Source organism: Vulpes lagopus, chromosome 18, assembly GCF_018345385.1.
Source record: "Vulpes lagopus strain Blue_001 chromosome 18, ASM1834538v1, whole genome shotgun sequence".
NCBI lineage: Eukaryota > Metazoa > Chordata > Mammalia > Carnivora > Canidae > Vulpes > Vulpes lagopus.
Window position 1 is genome coordinate 445414 of NC_054841.1, and position 21250 is coordinate 466663.

A 21250-nucleotide genomic window follows, 5' to 3' on the forward strand; every position below is an offset into this window, starting at 1 on the left:
AGCGAGGAGGCCCTGCCACACACCCCGCGCACTGGGGGCCGCACGCCTGTACCTCCTGCCCCCGCCGGGCATGCGTGCGGGCGGTTCACGTACCTGACGGTCACCCAGCACCCTGATCTTCCTCCGCCCGGCTCTCTGCTCCTGGGCCGCCCTCTTCTCACGCAGGACGGACGAGGTGGGGAGGTCTAGTGCCTGAGGGGGACACGCTGTGGTCCGGCCAGGCCCTCAGCGACCCCAGAGCCGGTGATGCACCACTGGGCCCACAGGCAGGGGGGAGCTCCCTCGTGGCTCACAGACTGGGGGACCCTGTGTCCATGGCCAGGGTGGGGGTCACTGTGGCAGCGGGGCTCCCCAGGGCCCAGGGAGCGGGACAGGCAGGGGCGGGCATGTGCCCAGGGCTGTGCAGGGTATGGGGTGCGGGGTGCAGGGCCCGGGGCGCAGGGAGCCCTCCCGCCGCACAGCTTGGGCTCCCACAGGCCTGGCCTCTGGCGCCGCGGCAGCTCCCGAAGGGCGCCAAGGGGTGCGCGGGGGCAGCGACCACCTGGGGGTTTCCAGGAGGGAGCACGGATGTGTCCCAGGCCACGTGCCGGAGTCTGGGGGTGTGTGTCTGGGCCCCACACCTGCTCCTCCTCGGGGGGGGCCTTGTCCCCAGGCCCCCCAGCCAGCTGCTCGCTGTGTTCTAGGGCGGCCAGCAGTCCCACAGGCCTCCGTGGGGCGAGGCCCAGCTCCTGCTCATACTCCACACACAGGCTGCTCTCGGCGTCCCTGGCGGCCGGCGACCCTGCGGGAGCACGGGCATCACCTGCAGAGCCCACAGGGGCGCGGGAGGCGAGAGGCGGGAGGCGGGAGGGGAAGGGGCGGGCCAGGCCCCCAGCAGCACGCAGCCCCGCCCAGCTGTGTCACCCGGGCACACATACCCGTGGGTGTCCGCCTCAGGCTGGGGACATGCACGTCCAGACTCTTGGCCTTCCTGGCGGAGAGGGGCCCAGGCGACGTGGCCACCACGGCAGCACCGGCTCCCTCACCCAAACTTGGGGCAGCAAGCAGGGGGGCGGGCACAGGCATCTGAACAGTCACAGGGAGGTTGGGTCCTGCACAGACCCTTCCCCGGCAGGGTGGCGGGCACAGGGCGCAGCCAGCTGGGCTCAAAGGACTCACAGTTTTCTGAGCCACACGGAAGAACTGGGCCACATCGCGGATGACAGGGCCGAAGCTGTCGTACACCCTGACGTGGGGGCGCACCCAGGAGGGCAGCTGGGCCCTGGCGTCCACGTGGGCAAACCTGGGGGGCGCCGGCAGTCATCTCGGGGCCCGACACCCCCCAGCCCCCAGCCCCGGCTCCCACTTGCTGAGCGAAGGACCAGCGCCCAGCTGGCGCCTGCCAGGCTAAGCACAGGGTCTCGGGTGAGCAGAGGGGAGCCACACCTGTGGTCACAGAGGAAGATGGCCCCGTAGTCATGGCGATGACGGATCACCCGCCCGATGGCCTGGTTCACAGCTCTGGACGCCTGCTGCCGGTACCACTCGTGCCCGGAGAGGAGCTACGGGAGGCTCAGTCACGGGGGCTCCAGCGCTTCCTACCCTCCACACACAAGCCTGTGCCCCCGCCTGGCCCCCCACCCACCGCAGCCCTCACCCGACTTCCTGGCCCCCCACCCGGCGCCCCAGGCCCACCCTGGCCCTCACCTGGCCCCCTGGGCCCCTGTGGTTCTTAATCTCATCTAGGAACTGCATCTTGAGGACAACCCGGGGGTCCATGCGTGGGGGGTATGGCAGGCCCGTGATGATCACACCTCGGCCGTTCATGTCTGCGAAGTCCAGCCCCTCGCTGGCCTGGGGGACAGTGGGCAGCCTTGTCCCCGTCCGCCCATGCCGAGACCCTCCCAGGCACAGGTGTCCATGTGCGGGCGGGGAGGGCTGCCTCCCACCCGGGAGCTCTGGTTCCCAGGAGCCCAGAGCAGCGCCCACTCCCAGGGCCCAGGGCCCAGACCCAGCGGCTCCGGGAGGGCTGCCCGGGGAAGGCCGTGGATCAGGGGCCTGGGGCCCGCACCGCCCCTCCCACCACGTCGCAGCCCCCAAGTCAGAGCTGCGAGCTTCCTCCCACAAAGGCCCAGCCGGGGAAGATGGGAGCGTGGGCCCCCGCCGGGCAGCCTCACCTTCCCCCGGCACACGGCCAGGAAAGTGGCCCCACTGGAGCCGGGACAGGCGACTCGTGCGTAGTAGGCGTCCACCACCTGGCGGGAGACGGTGCTCAGCGCCTCCGTCTGCGGGAGTGACACCCCGGGTCTCATCCCGAGGTGAGGGGCCGTCCGGCTGGGGGAGCCAGCAGGCCGAGCCTCCTCACGGCGCAGGTGCCCAGGCCGACCCAGGGCCTGCTCAGAAAGCCCCGGGGCCCCGCCCGCCCACCCCCGAGGGAAGGCTCAGCACCCTCCCCGGGCCGGCTGGCGCCCCACGCAGCCCCGAGCCAGACCTCGGAGAAGCCGCCCTTGTTCCGTGGCTCCACAAACACGGGCTTCAGCGCCTCCAGCTTCCCGGCTGAGTCGTGGGCCTGTGACGAGACACAGGCGAGGGGGCACCCGGCCCGCGGTCAGAGGCCAGTGCGTGTGGCCCCACCGGCCCTACCGCGCCCCGGCCCAGGACGCACCCGCCAGAACTGCAGGCTCCTCTCCAGGACGGGGTAGGACGGGAAGAAGACCAGGAGCCCGTGGGGGACCACGCGGGCGATGTTGCCTGCAGGCCGCGGCTTCGTCAGCAAGAGGGCCTCACGGGGGCTGCAGGCAGGGGCCCGCCCCGGGGATGGGGCGCCCGCCGGGAGGAGCCAGGGCCCCCCGCGCACTCACCTAGCGCCTTACCCAGGGAGGACAGGCAGGCCTCCGAAAACCTGCGCGAAGCCGGAGCCCCACGTCACCGGGGTCCTCACCAGGGTCCCGGCAGAGGCAGAGGCACGCAGCCCGCCCCCCGCCCCCCGCCCCCCCCCCCCAGGCCCCTACCGCTTGTCAAAGGCAGAGCTCAGCTGGGTTCCGTCGGGGCCTCTGGAGACGATGCCCACCCAGATCTGCTGCTGGTGGATGACGTGTGGGTTCTCCAGGCAGACTGGGAAAGGGCTGGGGGCAGGGCGGCCCTGTGAGGTCCTGAGCCCAGCACCCTCAAGCCAGGGCTGGCCTGGGCCCCGTACCCGCAGCCGCCCGGGGCCGCCCTTACATCTGCATCTCCAGGGCAAAGGAGGACACGGGGGCCAGCGTGCCGCTGGTGAGGATGACGGTGCGGACGCCCTGCTGCACCAGCTGCCGCATGCTGTGGCCGGGGCTGAAGCACCAGTAGCTCAGCACCTTCCCTAGGGGAGGAGGGGGAGGCCGGGGCTCGGGGTCTGGGGGGCCCTGCTCCCTCCCTCCCTTGGGCGTGCTGGGAGCACAGGGGGACCCAGAGTGGGGGGGCCGGGGCGGAGAGCACCGCCGACCCCAACCCAGACTTGGGCCGAGGCGGACACGTGCCTGGGGCACCACAGCTGCGTCACAGGCCCTGGCCCCCGCTCGCAAACCACCCAGCAGGAGCCCACGCGCCCTGGCAGGCAGGACCGGCGGCGGCGTCACAGGCAACGAGGCTGGGGGGGCCTCCTGCTGAGGACGCTCCCACAGCACGGAGTCACGGGCCAGACGTGTTTCCCGTAAAGAACAAACCACTTTCTGGGGCCAGAGAAGCCTTTTCCACCCACGGGTCGGGATCGGCCCTGTGACAGGCGGGGGCGCGGGGGCCGGGAGCTGCCCCCCTCCGTGCGGAGGCCCGGGGCCAGGGCCGGCCCTCCCGTCGCTCACGCACATCCTAGCTTCTCGGTAAGCTCAGCCATGAACCAACTTCCTACAAACGCCCAACCCCGGCAGCGGCGATTTCTGAGAACTCACGCTCGTGGGCATGCGAACTCGGGACGCCGCGTCCCGGCGCCCCGGCTGTGTCCGTGTCCCACGGGGACAGCACCGCAGTGGGGCAAGGTCTCGGGCGCTGGCGCAAATTGCTTTCCGCAACCTCACAAACACCACGGAGGGGTGCGTGGGTCTCCCCGCCTCCCCCGGAAGCTGCTTCCTGCTGACAGGCCAGGTGACCTGCCCTTGCCCCGTTCCCGGCCCTGCTTTTCCTGGGGAAGCGTGTGGTCCCAAGTGACCTGCCGCCAGCAGCTGTGGAAGGGCCGGGCCCGGAACACAGGAGGCGGGGGCAGGCCACGGGGCCGGCTGAGGAGTGGCCCCCTGACCTCAGACCCAGCGCCCCGGGGGTGTCCTACAAACCCCACTCTAAAGGCCAGGCTGCAAGGGGTGCTCAACCCTGCGTGCGGTGGCCAGGACACTCGCCGGGGCTGGACGCCACGGACACACACCTCGGCCAGGGCAGGCCAGCTTCACACCAAAAGCCACAGGGGGCCCAGCACAGACCCGTCCTCGTGTCACGAGCAGCCTCAGCTCTAGGACACAGGGAAGCAGGTGAGCCCAGGGATGAAGAACTAGGCCTGACCCCACAGGGGAGTTCGGGGCAACAGAGCCAGCACCTGAGGAACCGGGTGGGCCCGGACAGTGGCCTCGCCGGAGCCTGCCCCGCCCCCATCCACCCGGTGGGATGGCGGGAAAGCAGCACCCCTGCACCGACGAGCACGCGCCCCAGCCTTCCTGTGGGCTGACCCCTCATGGATCGGTTCCCGGAGGCGTGAGGGGCCGGGCTGTACCCGGGCTCAGGGGACGCCCAGCAGGTGCTCGGAGGTCTGTCTCCAACGGCCACGTGGGGGGTGAGCTGTGAGGTTCCCCGAGCAGGCCACGCTCAGAAACCCACCACTGGACGCGGTGCCGTGCGGGGGCGAGCAGGGCTGTGTTCCAGGCCCCGGCCCCCGGCCCCCCGGCCCCCCGGCCCCCCGCATGCCTGGCTTTCTGGCAGCCGTGCTGCTCCAGGCATCTGACCGGGGACCCTTCCTCTGGTGACCAGCATCAGAGTGGATGTGAACCTGCATGGACAGAATGGACAGTGTCCAGACCCAGCCCAGGAGTCCCTCGCCCTGGAGAGAGCCCCCACTTCGTAGGACGGGAGGCCCACACCCACACCCCGACCTCGTAGGATGGGAGGCCCCCACCCACACCCCCACCTTGTAGGACGGGAGGCCCCCACCCAGAGCCCCACCTTGTAGGACTGACAGGCCCCAGGCCCCCCCAAGGAGCCGGGTGTGCCCTCGGCAGGGTCTGCACTGAACACGATCTGGAGAGCAGATGTGAAGACATGGTGAGCAGGACGCAGCCCCCCCAGGACACATGCCCATCCCCTTGCCCAGCGCTGAGCGGTCGGCATCCCGGGTGGGACCTCCATGCTGAGGGTGGGGGCGCACGCCGCCTGGCCTCCCGCCAGTCCCCCCTGCCGCCATCCTGCAGGCCCCTCCTGGTCCACACGCTCCCCCCAGGGGCAAGCCCGCGGCAGGCGGGGACCCAGGAAGGACCTGGTTCAGCCCCCAAGTAAAAGGACAAAAATCATCCCTGATCCAAGCACAGGGAACTACACTCTAGCCAAGGCGACCAGCCGAGGAGAAGCAGCAAGTGGGTAAATCGTGGACGGAGCACGAAGGCAGAGACGCCAGACACCAGACTGCCCGACTCCGGAGCCAGCAAAGCCAGGTGACGGGCGGTTAGGGCCGAGGAGGAGACGGCACCGAAGCAGACGTATCAACGAGTGAAGAGGGGGCGCCCGTGCTGCCTGGTGCCTGGGCCTGCGGTGCCCGGGGATCAGGGGCCAGCCCAGTGGCTGAGCCCGTCTCATGCCCCCTCGGTGCCCCCCGTCCCTCCAAGGCCCGTCTCCTGGGGTCCCCGGGCTGGGTCAGCAGCAGAACCCCTGCTCACACGACCTCGCGGGGATCTGGATTTGGGGAGGTGCAAGGCTCTCCCGCTGGCGGGGGGCCCCCAGGCAGCCCTTTGGCTATTCACCACAGGCTGCCCCGCTGAGGTCCCAGGGCTGGCCCAGAGCGCCCCCCTGCCCACGGGAGCCAGCTGTGGGATGAGGGCTGAGCCGCCGCCCAGTCCCACTCTATCCAGCTGGAACGGACACAGCAGAGCGAGCAGCAGGCCTGCAGGCAGCACCGGGCAGGCGGGGACACGGAGTCGTCTGCTAGGCCCTCTTAGGGCAGCTGCCACAGGAAACCCCAAACCCTCGGAGTGACGGGTGCTTGGGCTCAGTGAGGCTGCGGGGGAGAATCCTGTGCCATGGACAGACCCTCTGGGGAGGAGGGGGCACTGCCCGGGATGGGGGTGAGGGCCGAGGCCGCAGGGCTGGCCTGGAGCAGGGCATGGCAGGAGGGGGCAGCAGAGCACAGGGCCCGCTCCTCTGCAGGGGCCGAGAACAGGCTCTGGGAACGGGGAGCACAAACGCAGGGTCCGGTGGGGGCCGTGGCTGCAGCGCGGTGGCAGTCTGGGCGCCTGCTGTCCCCTGGCAGAAGTGCTGGGATGATGCCTGCCCACACCTCACACTGGAGGACACGCCCCCGCCTCTGCCCCCACCCCCGGGCCGGGCAGGGTGCCTCGGGGAAGAGGAAGTGCACTCCAGGGGCCACTGGCTCGAAGCACCTTGGTGTGGCCCCAAGTCTGAAGCCAGCAGAAGCTCCAGGCCCCCCTCCACGGCCCTCGGGAAGGGAGACGCCGCACCTTCGCCGCAGGCCCGCCCCTACCTGGATGATGTCCGACAGCTTCTGCAAGCCTGCTGTGTTGCTGAACAGCCCCGTGCCTGTGGGAGCAGCAGACGCTGGCCGTCCACACCCCACCAGGGGAGGCTCCGACCCCCCACCCCCGGGGAGCCACGAGCAAGCTCAGCCTCAACCCAGCGTTGCTGTGGGGCGTGCCCCCGGGGAGCAGCTCCCACGCTGCCCCCAGAACACCTCCGGAGTCAGCGGGAGGAGAAAAGAGGCCCTGTGCTCCGGTACGGCTGGGCCTGCCTGCCCACCCCCAGGGCCCGGGAGCCCAGGAACAGCAGTCACCCAAGAGAACGAGACCCACCCAGTAGAAGTGGGCCCGCAGGGCCACCTCGGGGTGCAAACAGGATGTGGGGGCTCAGCACCAAGGCTCACTGACCCACCAGGTCCCTCAGCACTCTTCCTTTAAAGGCCCGACCAACAAACGGAAAGCTGGGCTGTGCTTTACAAAACAGACGCCCGTCCAACAGCGCTGATGCCCCAATGTCACCGCCAGAGAGGGAGTTCTGGGGGGGACGCTCCTCTCGGGGTGCAGGAGGCTCTGGCCCTGAGTCAAGGCCTAGCGCCCCGCAGGCTGCAGGGCAGGCTGGGGACTCACGTCCTGCCAGGTGCTGGATGATCTGGTCCAGGGAGTCGAGGATGCAGCCTTTGGTCTGAAACGTTATCTGGGCCTCCGCGAACAGCTCGAAGATGTAGCTGTGGGAGAATGAGCCTCATGCGGGGCGCCAGCCAGCGGCCTTATATTCCCCGCAGTGGGACATGAGCGCCAAGGGCTCCAGAGCTGGCCGAACCCAGAGGTGAGAGAGACATGAGCACTGAGAAGGCCAGGCCCCCACGGGCAGCGTGGGAGGCAGTGAAGCCTGCCGTCTGGGCCGTGGAGGGGTGGGTGGGGCGGGCCAAGCAGCCTGGCTCCTCTGGGAAGCAAGTGGAGCCCTGCAAGGCTCCGAGCACAGCAGCCGGGCTCGGGGAGGAGGCAGGCAGCGGAGCTCCAGCACATTATAGAACTCCCAGACCCCCTAGAACCCGAGCCTGGATCCCAGCACGGCTGCCAGCTGCACCCGGAGGAGGGCCACAACCAGCCCCAGACCATGACCTTTGGGAAAGAACCCCAGCTGCCCCAGGCTGCTGAGACCGCAGCCCCGCGCCCTGGTCAGAGCCACCGGGGCTCCCGAGGCCAGAAGGGGCAGCTGGGGGAAGAGGCGTCTCACTGTAAAGGGCCGGCCCAGACGGGGCGGCGGGGGCAGGGGCCCTGCCTGCACATGCACTGGCCCTAGGCCCCGACACCCTAGTACAAAGCCTCTCATGGGCCACTGAAACCAAATCAGACCTCACAGGTGTGCGGGTGGGGCCGGGGGCAGGGGGCCCACCGTAGGGAGCGCCGCGCACGCCCTGCCCCTTACCTCCCTGGCTTGGTGACGCCGCTGTGGTCCCCAGGCAGCTCGACAGCATCGATGGCCGCCTCCAGGCGCAGCAGGATCACTGTGGGGAGGGGGTCATGAGGGGCGGCCCGCCCAGCCACGGGCACTGGGGGAGGCCAGCACTCACTCTTGAGCTTTGCGAGGTCTTCCAGCTCCATGTGCAGCCCTGGGAAAGCAGCAAATGCGTGGTCACGTCCCACTTCTGCCAACCGCGTCCCCAAGAGCCAGGACTCTGGCTGGATTCCCGCCTGTGTCCCCAAGTAGGCGAGGCACAGAGATAGCCACGGACAAGAGGCTCTGACATCCCCACAGCCCGACTGTGGACTGGAGGCGGCAGGGTGAGCTCAGGGGCTGTCTCAGCGTGAGGGACACGCGGTGGCACGCTCACGCACGTGGGCGCGCTCCCCAGCCCTGCTCACCGGAGACCCAGGATGACCGACCCGGCTACAAGGGGCTCCCCCCCTGCCCTGTGGGCCCTGAGAGACCATCTCCCGCGACAAGGAACCAGGGCTCCTGGGAAACGCGGCTGATGGCGGGTCTGGGGCAGGACACGCAAGCAAGTGAGCAACGTCACGACTCCCCGTCAGCCTGGCAGGGCCTTGGAACATTTGCAGAGGGGCCCGAGCTCAGCAACAGGACCAAGGCTGTCATCTGCGTTTAGACACAAGTACCACCGGCGACACTCAACGCTCTCCTCCTCAGGGGACAAGGGACCAATCACACAAGTCAGGGATAAATTCAAACTCCCAAATCCAAAAACAGGCAAAATGTCAAGCATCTATCCGGCTTTTCCTGTGAGAACGGTGTCACCGAGTAACAGCCGAGGTGAGAGCACCTCCACGAGGTCACCCCCTCAATAAACCGAGTGGCACAGGGGGCACACGATCCTCTGTCAATGCCCCGGTGACCACCGGGTCTCGGCACCGAGCGCAACGGTGTTCCCGTCGCCACGGCGAGAACCTGCCACCCGGAGACGCCTCCGGAGACGAAGTGCGGTGACTGAAGCCACCCGTCTGCGGCGCCACCAGGTCAGTGGCTGGAGCGAAGCAGGGTGCATGGTCGCGGCAGGTCTCTCCTTCCTGGGACCCGCCTGCCGCCTGCAGCAGCTAAGGGACGGTGGCCACACCCTTGCCGACACTGGTCACTGCCCATCAGCCTGGCAGCAGCCGTGCCGCCGGGCCTGCAGGGCGTCGCTTGGCGCTGAGACCTGCGCCTCCACGTGCACGCTGACCCCTCGCGTCTACTCTGAAGCGTCTGTTCCTATTTTTTGTCCATTTTTAACGGGACTGTCTTTTCTTTGAGTCGTAAGAGTTTCCTGTGTGTTTTGGATAAAAATTCCTTATCAGATACGTGATCCACAAAAAAGCCCTGCCGTCCTCTGGCCGGTCCTTCCGCTGTCCTGGCGGCATCTCCGAAGCCCAACAGTTGGGCCGTGATGACGTCGGGCGTCTCTCTTTCCTTTGTGCTTCTCAGCCAGCAGCACTTGTTCCTTCCTTAAAGGTTTTTCCGAATTTATTCGTCACCTCCACCCCCACCCGGGGGTCACCCCAGAGAGCACGCGTCACACGCTCTGCTGACCGAGCCGGCCAGGCGTCCCCACGGCATCACTCCTGAGGCCACAGGCTGGAGAGCGACACCGGGGTGAGCGAGCCCCAGGCAGGGGGTGCCGAGTGCAAGCCGCTGGGGCCATGCTGAGCAGCCCCTTCCGGGGGACGGGGTGGGAAGGAGGTGAACCGTGACCGGGGAAGAACCCGACGCAAACAGCCCCCGTGCAGGGCCCACGCCGACAGCGACAGTCCTCAGCCACACACGGGGAGCGTAGGGCGCGACAAGAACCATGCTGGACGCGTGCTTCTCCCAAATCCCAGAGCCCGGGGAACCCACGAGGAAACGGTTGCCTCCCAACGAAGGCACATGCCACCAAAGGCCCTGGCGACCCTCCAACTGTGGCCTTTAGCAAGAGCTCACGGACCAGAGCAGGCCGAGGGGACGTGCCTGGTGTGGGCTTTCCTGGCGCGGAACAAGGACGTCACTGGAAAACCAAGCACCGGCAGCCACTGTGCGCCCGCCGGGATGGCCATTTGCAACACAAGATGCGTGAAAGCAGTGCTCACGCCGCTTCGGAGAGGAGCAAGTCGAAAGCATCCGGGGCCGTGTCGCTCTAGGGCCTGGCGCGTCCAAGAGCCCGGCTGCTCCCGTCGGCAGGCGCCACGCGGGGCCCAGGCTCTGGCAGCCCGCCCCCCGCCCCCCACCCCCGGCGGCCCGGACTCCGGAGCCGGACTCCGGAGCCGACCCCGAGGCGCAGCCGGGACCAGCCGACGGGGCGGGCCCCTAGGCCCCGGCCGAGCTGCCGCATCGCCAGCCAAGTGCTGCGGCCAGCCAAGTGCTGCGGCAGCGGACCCGGACGCGGGCCGTCGCCTGGAGGGAGGCAGGCGGCCCTGGGGGGCGCTCTCCGGGCAGCAGGCCCTGTGCAGCGCAGAAACAAGAGTGAACAAGATATGCGTGTGTCTGCTCCTGCGTGGGACAAACGCAGCCAAGCAAGAATAAGCCGGAAACCAGGAAGACACTTCGCGGCCTCCAGAACCACACGGAGGTTTCCAGCGCCCAAGAAACCGAAGCAACAGAATCAATGAGGACAAACACCAAATAAGAAATGACCCTTGGGATCCCTGGGTGGGGCAGCGGTTTGGCGCCTGCCTTTGGCCCGGGGCGCGATCCTGGAGACCCGGGATCGAATCCCACGTTGGGCTCCCTGTGCATGGAGCGTGCTTCTCCCTCTGCCTGTGTCTCTGCCTCTCTCTCTCTCTCTCTGTGACTATCATGAATAAATAAATAGAATCTTTAAAAAAAAAAAAAAAAGAAATGACCCTAAAAGGACAGCGCAGCCACGGGGTGGGGGGGCAACGGGGACTCATGAGCCTGGTCTCCCGACCAGCACTCGGACGCATGCACTCTGGGGAGCAGCTTGCCTTGTCACGGCCGGGGAGCTGCTGTCACACAGCTGCCTGCATGTCCCAGGGTGGACGGAGCACGAGAGACGCCGAGGAAAGCGGGGACCACGGTTCTCCCAGCAGGGGAAGCACGGAATCGCCACCATGGGGGAGCGAGCGCGGCGCTGGACGGGACGGCAGGGTGTGCAGGGCACCCCGTGCTGCGCGGGAGAGCTAGCCGCTCCCACAGGCCCAGACGCGAGGGGTGTGGGGGGTGAGACTCAGCACTTCATAAACATCACAGCAGTCCTTAATTCCGGGGGGAGGGGGTCGCCCACGGATGCCACAGATTGCTTAGGACTTACTGATGGAGGAACAGTAACCTCACAGGGGACAATGGTGGCAGTTGTCACCTAAGGGAATAATCCAAGTCGCCACCCCCAACCATGCGGCAGACGGGCTGCGCCTCCGGGGACACCTGCCAAAGGTTCCCAACCTGAGCATAATTGTACAACACCTCACACACGCCCACAGTGCAGGACACTCAGCACAGTAACTAAGCTTCATCCTCAAAAGCGTCTAGTCCGAGGAAGAGGACACCTGAGACCCTGTCCAGGTCACAGCTCCGAGGCCGCAGAGACACGGTGACGGGGGGGCTCCCAGAGCACATCCTCTGCGGGTGCCTCCGGCTATATGAGGACAGCCAGAGACACTCTTAAGGTGCCCGGCCAGTCACGCAGGGGCTTCCCATCAGACCAGGGCACTGTGGCCACACAGCACGTCCTTGCTCTTGGGACACACACGCAGGACACAGTCAAAGGAAGGGTGCAGGGCAGCCCTGGTGGCGCAGAGGTTTAGCACCACCTGCAGCCCGGGGTGTGATCCTGGAGATCCGGGATCGAGTCCCACGTCGGGCTCCCTGCATGGAGCCTGCTTCTCCCTCTGCCCGTGTCTCTGCCTCTCTCTCTCTCTCTCTCTCTCTGAATGAATGAATGAATGAATGAATGAATGAATAAATAAATAAATATTAAAAAAAGGAAAAACAAAGGAAGGCTACAGAGAAAGAGATTATCTGTCGGTGGAGAAAGGAGACTACCAAGTGAGAGTCTGGGTGGACAAGTCACACCTCCAAGTTAGCTGTAAGCTGGAAATTATTTTATTCTACTTATTTTTAAAATATTTATTTATTTATTTATTTACGTATCTCAGAGAAAAAGCCAGACGCACATGCTCATGCACAAGAGCTCACTGTGGGCTCCATCCCACAACCAGTAGGTCACGACTGGAGCAGGAATCAAGAGCTGGATGCCTCACCGACTGAGCCATCCAGATCATAGTTTTAAAATAAAAGTTATTTTTAAAAAATTTCAGAATAAGATACAAGACGTGAAACAATATAAATGAGATTTTCAAAAACTCAGAAATGAATTGACAACTCAAACAGAATTAGGAGGGATCCCTGGGTGGCGCAGCGGTTTGGCGCCTGCCTTTGACCCAGGGCGCGATCCTGGAGACCCGGGATCGAATCCCACATCGGGCTCCCGGTGCATCGAGCCTGCTTTTGCCTCTGCCTGTGTCTCTGTCTCTCATGAATAAATAAATAAAATCTTTAAAAAAAAAAAAAAACCAGAATTAGGAGAAAAATGAAAACTTATTTTACAAACGAAGGTCAAATTAGGGGGAAGAGAAAAGCCAGAGCAGCGGGAGGGGAAGGAGGACCGCTGTTAGAGGTCGGGGAAGAGTAGAAAAAGGACTTGGAATGGTCAAGTTCTGCCGCCGGGGGCGGAGATCGCGCATGCGGCCCCGCGAGGGTCACCGCAGCCTGGAGCCGGCGCTGTGCCCGCGGCCTGGATCGCCCCAGACTCAAGGCACACCGGAGACCACATGGTCAAAGAGCGCGCCATAGGCTGGACATCGGCCCGGAAACGTCAACTCTGAAACATTCTACACAATGACTGGGCTTCCGAGAAAAGAAAACTCCTAAAAGAACATATGGCTTTTAAAAGGAGTTTTTCAAGATACGGGGTTAAAAGCGTCCGACGGCGCATCCGGATGACCCGCTCCGGGATGACCGCACAGGCACTCGGCGATTTACCCAAGCGGCTCCCACTCGGAGACCCTGCCCCAGGGGGACAGCGGCACAGGCAGGGCCCCACGGGCGACGGGCAAGCTCGAGGCCGGGGCCTGCGTCAGTTCAGGGCGGAGCGAGGCCAGAGCGGCCCCCACGGTACGACCACTGGAAACCATACCCGGTTCGCCTCTTCCCTCCGGTGCTCTCAGGAACACGCTGCAGTTCCCCGGGGGGCTACAGGGCGGGGGCTGCCGACAGCCCCCAAACACGTCCGCATCCTGATCCCCGGACGCGGCGACCACATCACTATCCTCGGCCCAAGGAGCTCTGCAGACGGGACTACGGAGAGGCCGTGGGACGGGGCGAGGAGCCTGGGTACCAGCAGCCCGTACCGGAGCGGAGGCAGGAGGCCAAGGCAGAGGAGGCGGAGGCCCCAGCGGCGGCCCAGGAGCCACAGCCGGCAGCGCGTCCGGAAGGGGAGTGCGGCTCGTCCACCGCAGCGAGACCTCGAGATGACAAACCCGAGTAGCTTCAAGCTACCAAGTCCGCGGCGACTCTCAGAGCGGCCCCAGCAAAGGTGTACGACACGCGCCGAGCGGTACGTTAGACCGAGAGCAGAAAGCTGTGAGGCCCGACCACCTCCGACGGAGCCAGATTACTACGCGTGCTTTTAAACTGTTAGACGGGGGCACCCGGGGGGCTCGGTGGTTGAGGGTCTGCCTTCGGCCCAAGGCGTGATCCTGGGGTCCCGGGATCGAGTCCCACACGGGGCTCCCTGCGAGGAGCCTGCTTCTCCCTCTGCCCGTGTCTCTGCCTCGCTCTCTGTGTCTCTCAGGAATAAATAAAATCTTTCAAAATAAATAAATAAATAATAAAATAAATAAAAGGACCTATTCGGGTTCTGGTTCCTGTGACCATGACCTTGGAGATACGGTCTCTACAGACATGACTAAGTTAGGACGGGATCGCCACGGATGGGGTAGGCCCTACTGCAGTAACTGGTGTCCTTACAAGAGAGGAAATTTGGACACAGACGCACAGGGAGTCAGGCAGGTGCAGACGGAGCAGCGTGCCCGCAGGAGCCTGGGAGCGGGGAGCCGGGCCTGGGGTGGAGCCGACGTGTGGACCTCAGTCCTGCCCACCAGCGCCGTAGGGGGACTGCTCTGTTGTTCCAAGCTTCCCGGCTCCGGCGCTGAGTGACAGCAGCCCCAGGAACCTCACCTAACACGCGATGGCTTGTGACAAGTGAATAAACAAATCTTTGTAACTTCTTTAGTTGTTTCCGATACAGAAGTTACCAGGAGACATAATTCACAGGAAGCCAGTTCAGTGAGCTTTAAGAACATAAAGGGTAGGGGTGCCTGGGTGCATCAGTGCGTGCACATCTGCCTGCGGCTCAGGTCGTGATCCCAGGGTCCTGGGATTGAGTCTCGCATCAGGCTCCCTGCTCAGCGGGGAGTCTGCGTCTCCCTGTCTCTCCCCAGCTCATTCTCTCTCTCTCCCTCCCTCCCAAATAAATAAACTCTTAAAAAAAAAAAAAAAAAGAAGAACATAAAGGGTCTTAAAACCCAAACTTTTAAGAACTGTGCTGACCAGACAAATGCCGCTTACAAGCCCCCCACCAGCACAGGCACCGAGCAAGTCAGACGAGTCCTAGAAAAGACCCAGGCCGGAAGGGCAAGAAGGGTGCGGACGGAGCCTCTGCCCCCCTGCGGTCCGTCCGTGGGGGGGGGGGGGGCGGGGGGGTCACGCAGGGAAGGAGGAAGCTCCAGCTGCTCACGCCGGGGCCCACGCCCAAGCACAGGGCACAGCAAGCGTCTGGAGACGCCCACAGCGCAACGCCCAAACCCATGACCTCCGGCAACTAAGTAGCAGAGACGCCTACTGCAGAGCGGTCTGCTCAAACCCATCCAGGGTCCCCATCGGCCCCTCACGGACTGTGGAGGACACCTGGGCAAACCGTGTCCATCAAAGACGTCCACGCACACCCCACTCACCTTCACGTTAGGGAAGACACCAGAGGGGAACCTGTGAGAAGAGGAGGTCATACCCGAATAATGCTCACAGGCCACTCAAAAGCAGCACACTTCACGGTTAGTACGTTTGGTTTTCTTTTCTTTTAAAGATTTTTATTTATTTGAGAGACAAAGAGGGAGAGAAAGAGAGCATGAGCCAGGGGGTGTGGGTGGGGGGCACAGGGAGAGGGACAAGCAGACCCCCCACCCCACCCAGGTAGCCCTGGTTTTCAATTTTATCCAGTGCAGGAAAGTCTATACTGGCTGGGAAAGTACAGAGAGGTCCTTAGAAAATGCTGGAATGGTTGGGTGGTACCTACTTCCTGGCCTGTGAGGTCCTTAGAAACCTCTTACAGAAGTTTGCACTGTGCCCGGACGAGGACTGGACTGAAAGGAGGGCCTGGGAAGGCTCTGGCCTCCGGACCCGAGACCACCTCGCAGCCGCTCTTTCATTTCCCACCTGTGAGCTCACCTGAGTTGACAGAGTCAGCACTGAACTCCGAGCGGAGCTCGTCCTGCTGTGCCGCCTTGGTCTGCTCCTCCAAAACCTGGTCTAGGACGTCCAGCCCAGACGCCACGTCATGCGGGGTCAGGTCGAAGGATGCCGTCTCCTCGCACATCTTCTCCTGAGGGCCCAAGCACACCATGTTACGGCCGGTGCGGGCGGGGACTTGGGGATCCAGGAGGGTGGGTGGGGCAGGGGTGCGGGGCTACAGGAAGCAGAGGGCCCCCAAGCCCCACCCCGGTCTCTAAGGCCACGTCACAAACTGGTCCAACAGCCATACGACCACGCCAACGTTTGAAATTTCGTTATGGGAAAATTTCCCATTAGAATATAGATTTCTGGGGCGCCTGGCTGGCTCCGTCTAAGAGCGTGCAACTCTCGACCTCAAGCCCCAAGTTGGGCGTAGAAGTTACTTCAAAATAAAAAAAAAAAAAAACTTAAAGAAGTATATGTAGATTTCCGGCTTTTCTCAAAAGCCAGACCCGGCCTACTGGGCCTATGGTCCTCCAGGACGAGCGCCTGGAACCAAGTGGGAGCTTGAGGGTGGCCGCTGCTGACCTAGGACACTAGGCTCCGGAGCACCCAAGTGGCCTTCCTTCCGTGCCCTGGTCAAGGCCAGCCATTCCTGGAAAAACAGGGCCCTGAGCAGACGCCCCAGGAGTGGGTGGAGCAGGCTAGAGGGGACAGCGAGGGGCCGGGAGGTGGCCTCTTTGAACCAAGGCGGTGGTGTCAAGGGGCAAGCAGCAGGCCAGGCGGCCACCAAGAAGGCCTGTGGGGGTTTTGCGTGGACAGGGCCACGGGCCGGCCAGCGTGTCTTACCCAGGGCTGGGGCAGAAAGGTCTGCGTGCTCCCTGCAGGGAAGTGGGGGAGGGCAGGTGTGGCGGAGAGACCACCTGGACACTCACCACATTGTGAGCTTCGTCGAAAATCACGACCGTCCCCTTCAGGTCGATGCTGTGTGCCCGGCGACTCTGCAGCAAGAGCGGAAGGAAGCAGGGCTGGAGCCAAGAGGCACGAGGCAGGCAGGGGAAGGCCCTCGCGCCACGGCCACCTGGCTCTACCCGCCACCACGCAGCCGGACGTCAGGGCCCGACCCACACCATGCCTGCCACACAGCCACGGGGTGGAGGACGCCCAAAGCAGGGGCGAGGCAAGCGGGCTGGGGGCCAGCACTAGTACTTCTGGGCTTCGACTGCACGCGATGTTCAATTTTCATAAAACAAAGTGCCTGTTCTCAGTACGCAGCGGGATGTCGACGCGAGCACTGAGCCGGGCCAGGAGACCCACTCCCTCCCGGCCCGACCTCTGGCCCGCTCGGCGCCAGCAGGCGTGCACGGCCTTTCCCGCTGTCCTGGAAGCAGCACAGCCCTTCGAGACCCAGACAGACCAGGCGTACCCTCTCCCTTTACGACTTGCTGTAATTTTCTGAATTTTCCATTCTTTTCAAGAGTCAAGGCTTTATATTAAGGTGAAGTCCAATGTATGGGTTTGTCTGTGGCCAGGACGCTGTGCGTCCGAGCTCAGAAAGCTCGGCCTGCCCTCCCCTGCTCTGTCCTAGAGGAGCGTCACGTTTCTGGCTTTTATGTTTGAGGCTGTACCGTGTGAAGTAACGGCTGAGGTTCACTCTTCTCCAAACAGGTATCCAACTACTGCAACACCAATTTTTAGGGGAAAAAAGGGCCAACCTTACCTTTTCCTGCTGAAATACCTACGCAAGCTTGCTGAAAACCACACACATGGGTGTGCCCTGGTGGCGCCACCGTGCGAGCGGCCAGTGGCCTGGTCTGCTCTCCGCAGAGCGGCCTGGAGCCCCGACCTCCTGTCAGACCGCCCTGCTCCTCCCATCTCTCCACTTCCCGAGGGTCAGAAAGAACCACCCTTTCAGGGGTGACACGGCTGTTCTGGGGCAGGCCCGGTCTTCGAGACCACGCACAAGCCCTGCACAAACACCGACCTCCGCACCACGGCCTGCTTCCGCCCCCACCCCACGGCACCCCTGCGGCTGCTGGCTCCGTGGCCCCCAAGGCTGCGCTCCTGACACCTCCCGGCCCTGCAGCACCCGCTCCACCCACCGACGCCCACAACTGCCCTCTGACGGTCTCCCCTGCAGCAGTGCTGAGGGGATGAAGGAACAGGGGCCCTGGGCCACTCCAGGGAGGACAAGCCGCTGCACACGTGGAGAGTGAGCCCCGCGTTAAAACAAGAGGGGTGTGCAGAGATGGGTGGACACGTGCATCCCGAGAGCGACTGAGGGAGGGCAAGAGCGTGCAAGAGCACACTCGGCCTGCCTCACGGAGCCCAACTAGAAAGAGAAAAGCTGAGCCACCAGGGACTGACCCTGGGGGCAGCCATGGCTCTCCCCAGTCCACCAGCCTGCCCACGCCCAGAAAGCCCAGAACGACAGACCCACAGCCCCCGCCGGGCACCACTGGGCCCAGACCAGGCAGCGGGCCGCGTCCTCCCACACGCCCAGCCGCTCTGATGGTCTCATCTCAGAAACAGAACCAACAAAGACTCTGACGGCCCCTCACGATCCCAGGGACACCCCGACATCAGGAATCACCCGCCACGTGGGCGGAGACCTCACCTTGGAGTCCAACAAGTAGTTGTAAGGCATGAAGATGATGTCGGCCTGCTGCTTCAGGTTCCGAGAAAGGTAGTAGGGGCACAGCCTGGAGAAAGAGGGGACACTGTGAGCACCACGCACCGGAGCCGGGAGGGAGGCCCAGGCCACGGAGCACTCCCGCCGGCCGAGGTGCCCTCTGATGGGCAAGCAGGAGGAAGGAGCCTCGTGCTGCGTGGGGGGCTCAGACCGGAGCCGGGCCTGCGGACCCTGGGAGGGCTCACCGCACCACGCTTCACACCATCAGCTGTTAACGTGAGCGAATCAGCCGTCTAAAAATCTACGTAAACAAGAAACCCCAGTCCTGTTCCTGGGTAGAGGAACGAGACAATCGGAAAGCAGATGCTGTCCTGTCTCAGCACCACTCGAAACCCTAAAGCAAACGTCAGAAAGGCCAGCATGTTCAGCGGAACCAGCCAAGGAGAGAAGCGTAAATGCTCAACCCACAGGCTGCTGGGAGCCGGGGCTGCCCATCAGCACAGGGCCCACCGGGAGGCAGGGGGAGCTTCCCTGCTGACGCCGTCACGCTCAAAACCATTTATGTTTTTCCCACCTGACAACGGTTAGTTTTATGCTCGGTCAAGGCAGCAGAGGGCAGGAAGCGGCGTGCCCGCGTTCACCGCGGCAGAGCCTGTCCTAAAGGGACGCAGCCGCCGCTGCCTGGCCAGGGCTCTTACTTGTGCTTGTTCCCACTTTTGACCAGGTCCTCGATGTCCAGGATGGGGGTAGCCAGCTCCTGCTCCAGGCTCTTCTCTGGAGACACAGGCAACAGTGAAGACATGTCCTCAGGCCCCGTGAGTCACCACAGACCCCAAAGGGACGCCCAGGCAGTGGCAGCAGCCACCCCAGGACTCTCCCTCAGGGCAGCCCAGGCACCCAACCACCTGGGGACTCACGAGAGGCCACTCCTGCCTGTGAGTCTCAGAGCGACCTTGGAGGGACTCCAAACCTGCAGTAATCCTCAGGAAGCCCTGCTCTATACCTCAGACGCTAGCTGCTGGCCTGAGATTGAGCGTAAACAGGGCAGGGGACCCGTAGGGACCGGAGGGGGAGCACAGCCCCTTGCCTAACTCCACCATCCCAGAGGCCCTCAGGCCGTGCCCTGGAAGCATCTGTCAGACAACCAGGCTTCAGTCTGGCAGCAAGTCACCTCTCTCTGCTCCCTGCCCCCCCCCCCCCCCCCCACCGATGTCAACAGGGCAGGAGCATGGATCTGAGGCAGGGCAGATGGGGGGCCCCGAGGCAGAACCCATCTGACGCCTGACACTCAGGGCCCCTGCCCAGGATGGCAGCCCAGGATAAGCACCATTCCCTGCTAGCTGCCCAGGTGGCCCAGGGCAGGGAGGTGCTCAAGAAGGGGCCCCAGGAACCTTCCGAGGACCTGCCTGAACCCAGCCACCCAGGAGCCGAGGCTGGCAGGACCAGGGATCTTCTCAAACACACACCCCAGAGCCCCGGGGCAGCCTCCTGTGAACACAAGCTCCTGGCCCCAGCTCCACTGTGCCAGGTCCCAGGCCCAGCCCTTTGCTATACAGGCTAGGACACCCCTCAGCAGTGACCGAACCCCAAGGCACCCCAGGGACAGCAGGGAGAGGAGGAGAAAGAACTGTGTGCTCAGCAGCACCACAGCAACAGAGCAGCCAAGCCACAGGCTCTGTAGCAGGACAGCCCGGAGCTCAGCAACCTTCAGAGGAGGGGGCGTAAAGAGACCCCAGGGCGGCTTCCGGCGCATGGATGCTGCAGGTGGTCAGCAGGGCCTGCTCCCCCAGACAGAGGCAGGCAGGACTCTGGCCCTAGCACCTCTTGCCTTCCTCCCACACATGCCTCTCCTCCTCTTGGACTCCTCCCGGAGGCTCTGCTCACTCTCCCCAAGGGCTGGGTGGCTGCCAGCGATGCCCCCACACACCCCGTGACAGGAGGGCAGCGGAGGCTGAGGCACAGCAAGGATGTGCCGTGGACATCCAACAGGACACGCGACAAGAACCAGGGCAAAGCTGGGAGGCTGGGGGCCAGGGGAAGGCCGATGAAGCCTGGAGCCAGCAGGACAGCTGAGGCACCCTCATGTCACCATACAGGGCCGGGGACAGTGGGGCCGGGGCGGTCACTTCCACTTCCATCGGCTCCCACCCCCCCCACCCCCCTGCTCACCTCCCAGCCACTTCCTGCTCTGGGACCTACCAGGTAAGGTAAAGGATGCTGCAGGTGAGCGCACTGCAGCTGGTGGGCTGTGCAGGTAAGGGGCAGTACAGGTGAGGACAGTGCTGGTGAGGGCCGGAGCAGGTGAGGGGCTACGTAGGTGAGGACGGTGCGAGTGAGGGGCACTGCAGGTGAGCGGCTACGTAGGTGAGGGGTGGAGCAGGTGAGGGGCTATGTAGGTAAGGGGCTGTGTAGGTGAGGACAGTGCATGTGAGGACAGTACAGGTGAGGGGCTCTGTAGGTGAGGACATGCAGGTGAGGGGCTATGCAGGTGAGGACAGTGCACGTGAGGACAGTGCGGGGGGCGGGGGCGGTGCAGGCGAGGGCTGCAGAGTGGAGAGCTGAACCACAAACCGCTGTGGAAAGGTGGCTGCAGCATGTCCCACTGGGTTCTGCCCGAAGGCTCTGGTACATGGTAAGCAGAACACCTGCAACCCCACCTTTGCCAGGAACGTGGGTGAGGGAGGTGGCCACAATGGGGCACAAGAGGACTCCATGAGCACCGTAGGGGACCCCAAGGCCCATGGGAGAGCTGCACTGAGGCGGGAGGACTGTGAGTAGAAGGCAGACCCAGCCAAGGAGAAAAGCCACCCAGGCCCCCAGGCCACACGGGCTGCCAGCTGCCCCTACCCACCCCACCCCACCCCCAACCAGGCCCCCTGCGTCCAGGCTACAGCTCAACCTCCCACGCACCCTCCCCTGCTGTTCCGGGGGTCCCCGGGTGCTGCCAGAGCAGACACCACAGCAAGCGCGGTGGCGAGGAGTGAGTTCCCGGGACAGGGCGCAGGG

General features: G+C 64.4%; 1 protein-coding gene across 7 annotated transcripts in view; it reads right to left on the bottom strand.

Moving 5' to 3' along the window:
• The window catches only part of RTEL1 (regulator of telomere elongation helicase 1), a 29220-nt gene that overhangs the window by 3488 nt on the left and 4482 nt on the right, over positions 1-21250 (bottom strand). For 6 of the 7 annotated variants that reach the window (XM_041732511.1, XM_041732510.1, XM_041732506.1 and 3 more), the window contains 21 exons: positions 18943-19018; positions 18230-18314; positions 16548-16613; positions 15610-15763; positions 8104-8287; positions 7302-7399; positions 6683-6738; positions 5155-5229; positions 4900-4981; positions 3202-3334; positions 2991-3104; positions 2841-2881; positions 2645-2730; positions 2471-2548; positions 2157-2234; positions 1687-1833; positions 1426-1541; positions 1159-1282; positions 918-1065; positions 621-781; positions 94-192 (listed from right to left, as the gene is read on the bottom strand). In XM_041732511.1, coding sequence (XP_041588445.1) covers positions 94-192; positions 621-781; positions 918-1065; positions 1159-1282; positions 1426-1541; positions 1687-1833; positions 2157-2234; positions 2471-2548; positions 2645-2730; positions 2841-2881; positions 2991-3104; positions 3202-3334; positions 4900-4981; positions 5155-5229; positions 6683-6738; positions 7302-7399; positions 8104-8287; positions 15610-15763; positions 16548-16613; positions 18230-18314; positions 18943-19018 — 2201 coding nt within the window. The remainder of the gene's footprint in view (positions 1-93; positions 193-620; positions 782-917; positions 1066-1158; positions 1283-1425; positions 1542-1686; positions 1834-2156; positions 2235-2470; positions 2549-2644; positions 2731-2840; positions 2882-2990; positions 3105-3201; positions 3335-4899; positions 4982-5154; positions 5230-6682; positions 6739-7301; positions 7400-8103; positions 8288-15609; positions 15764-16547; positions 16614-18229; positions 18315-18942; positions 19019-21250) is intronic. The other variant, XM_041732512.1, reaches the window with a different exon arrangement.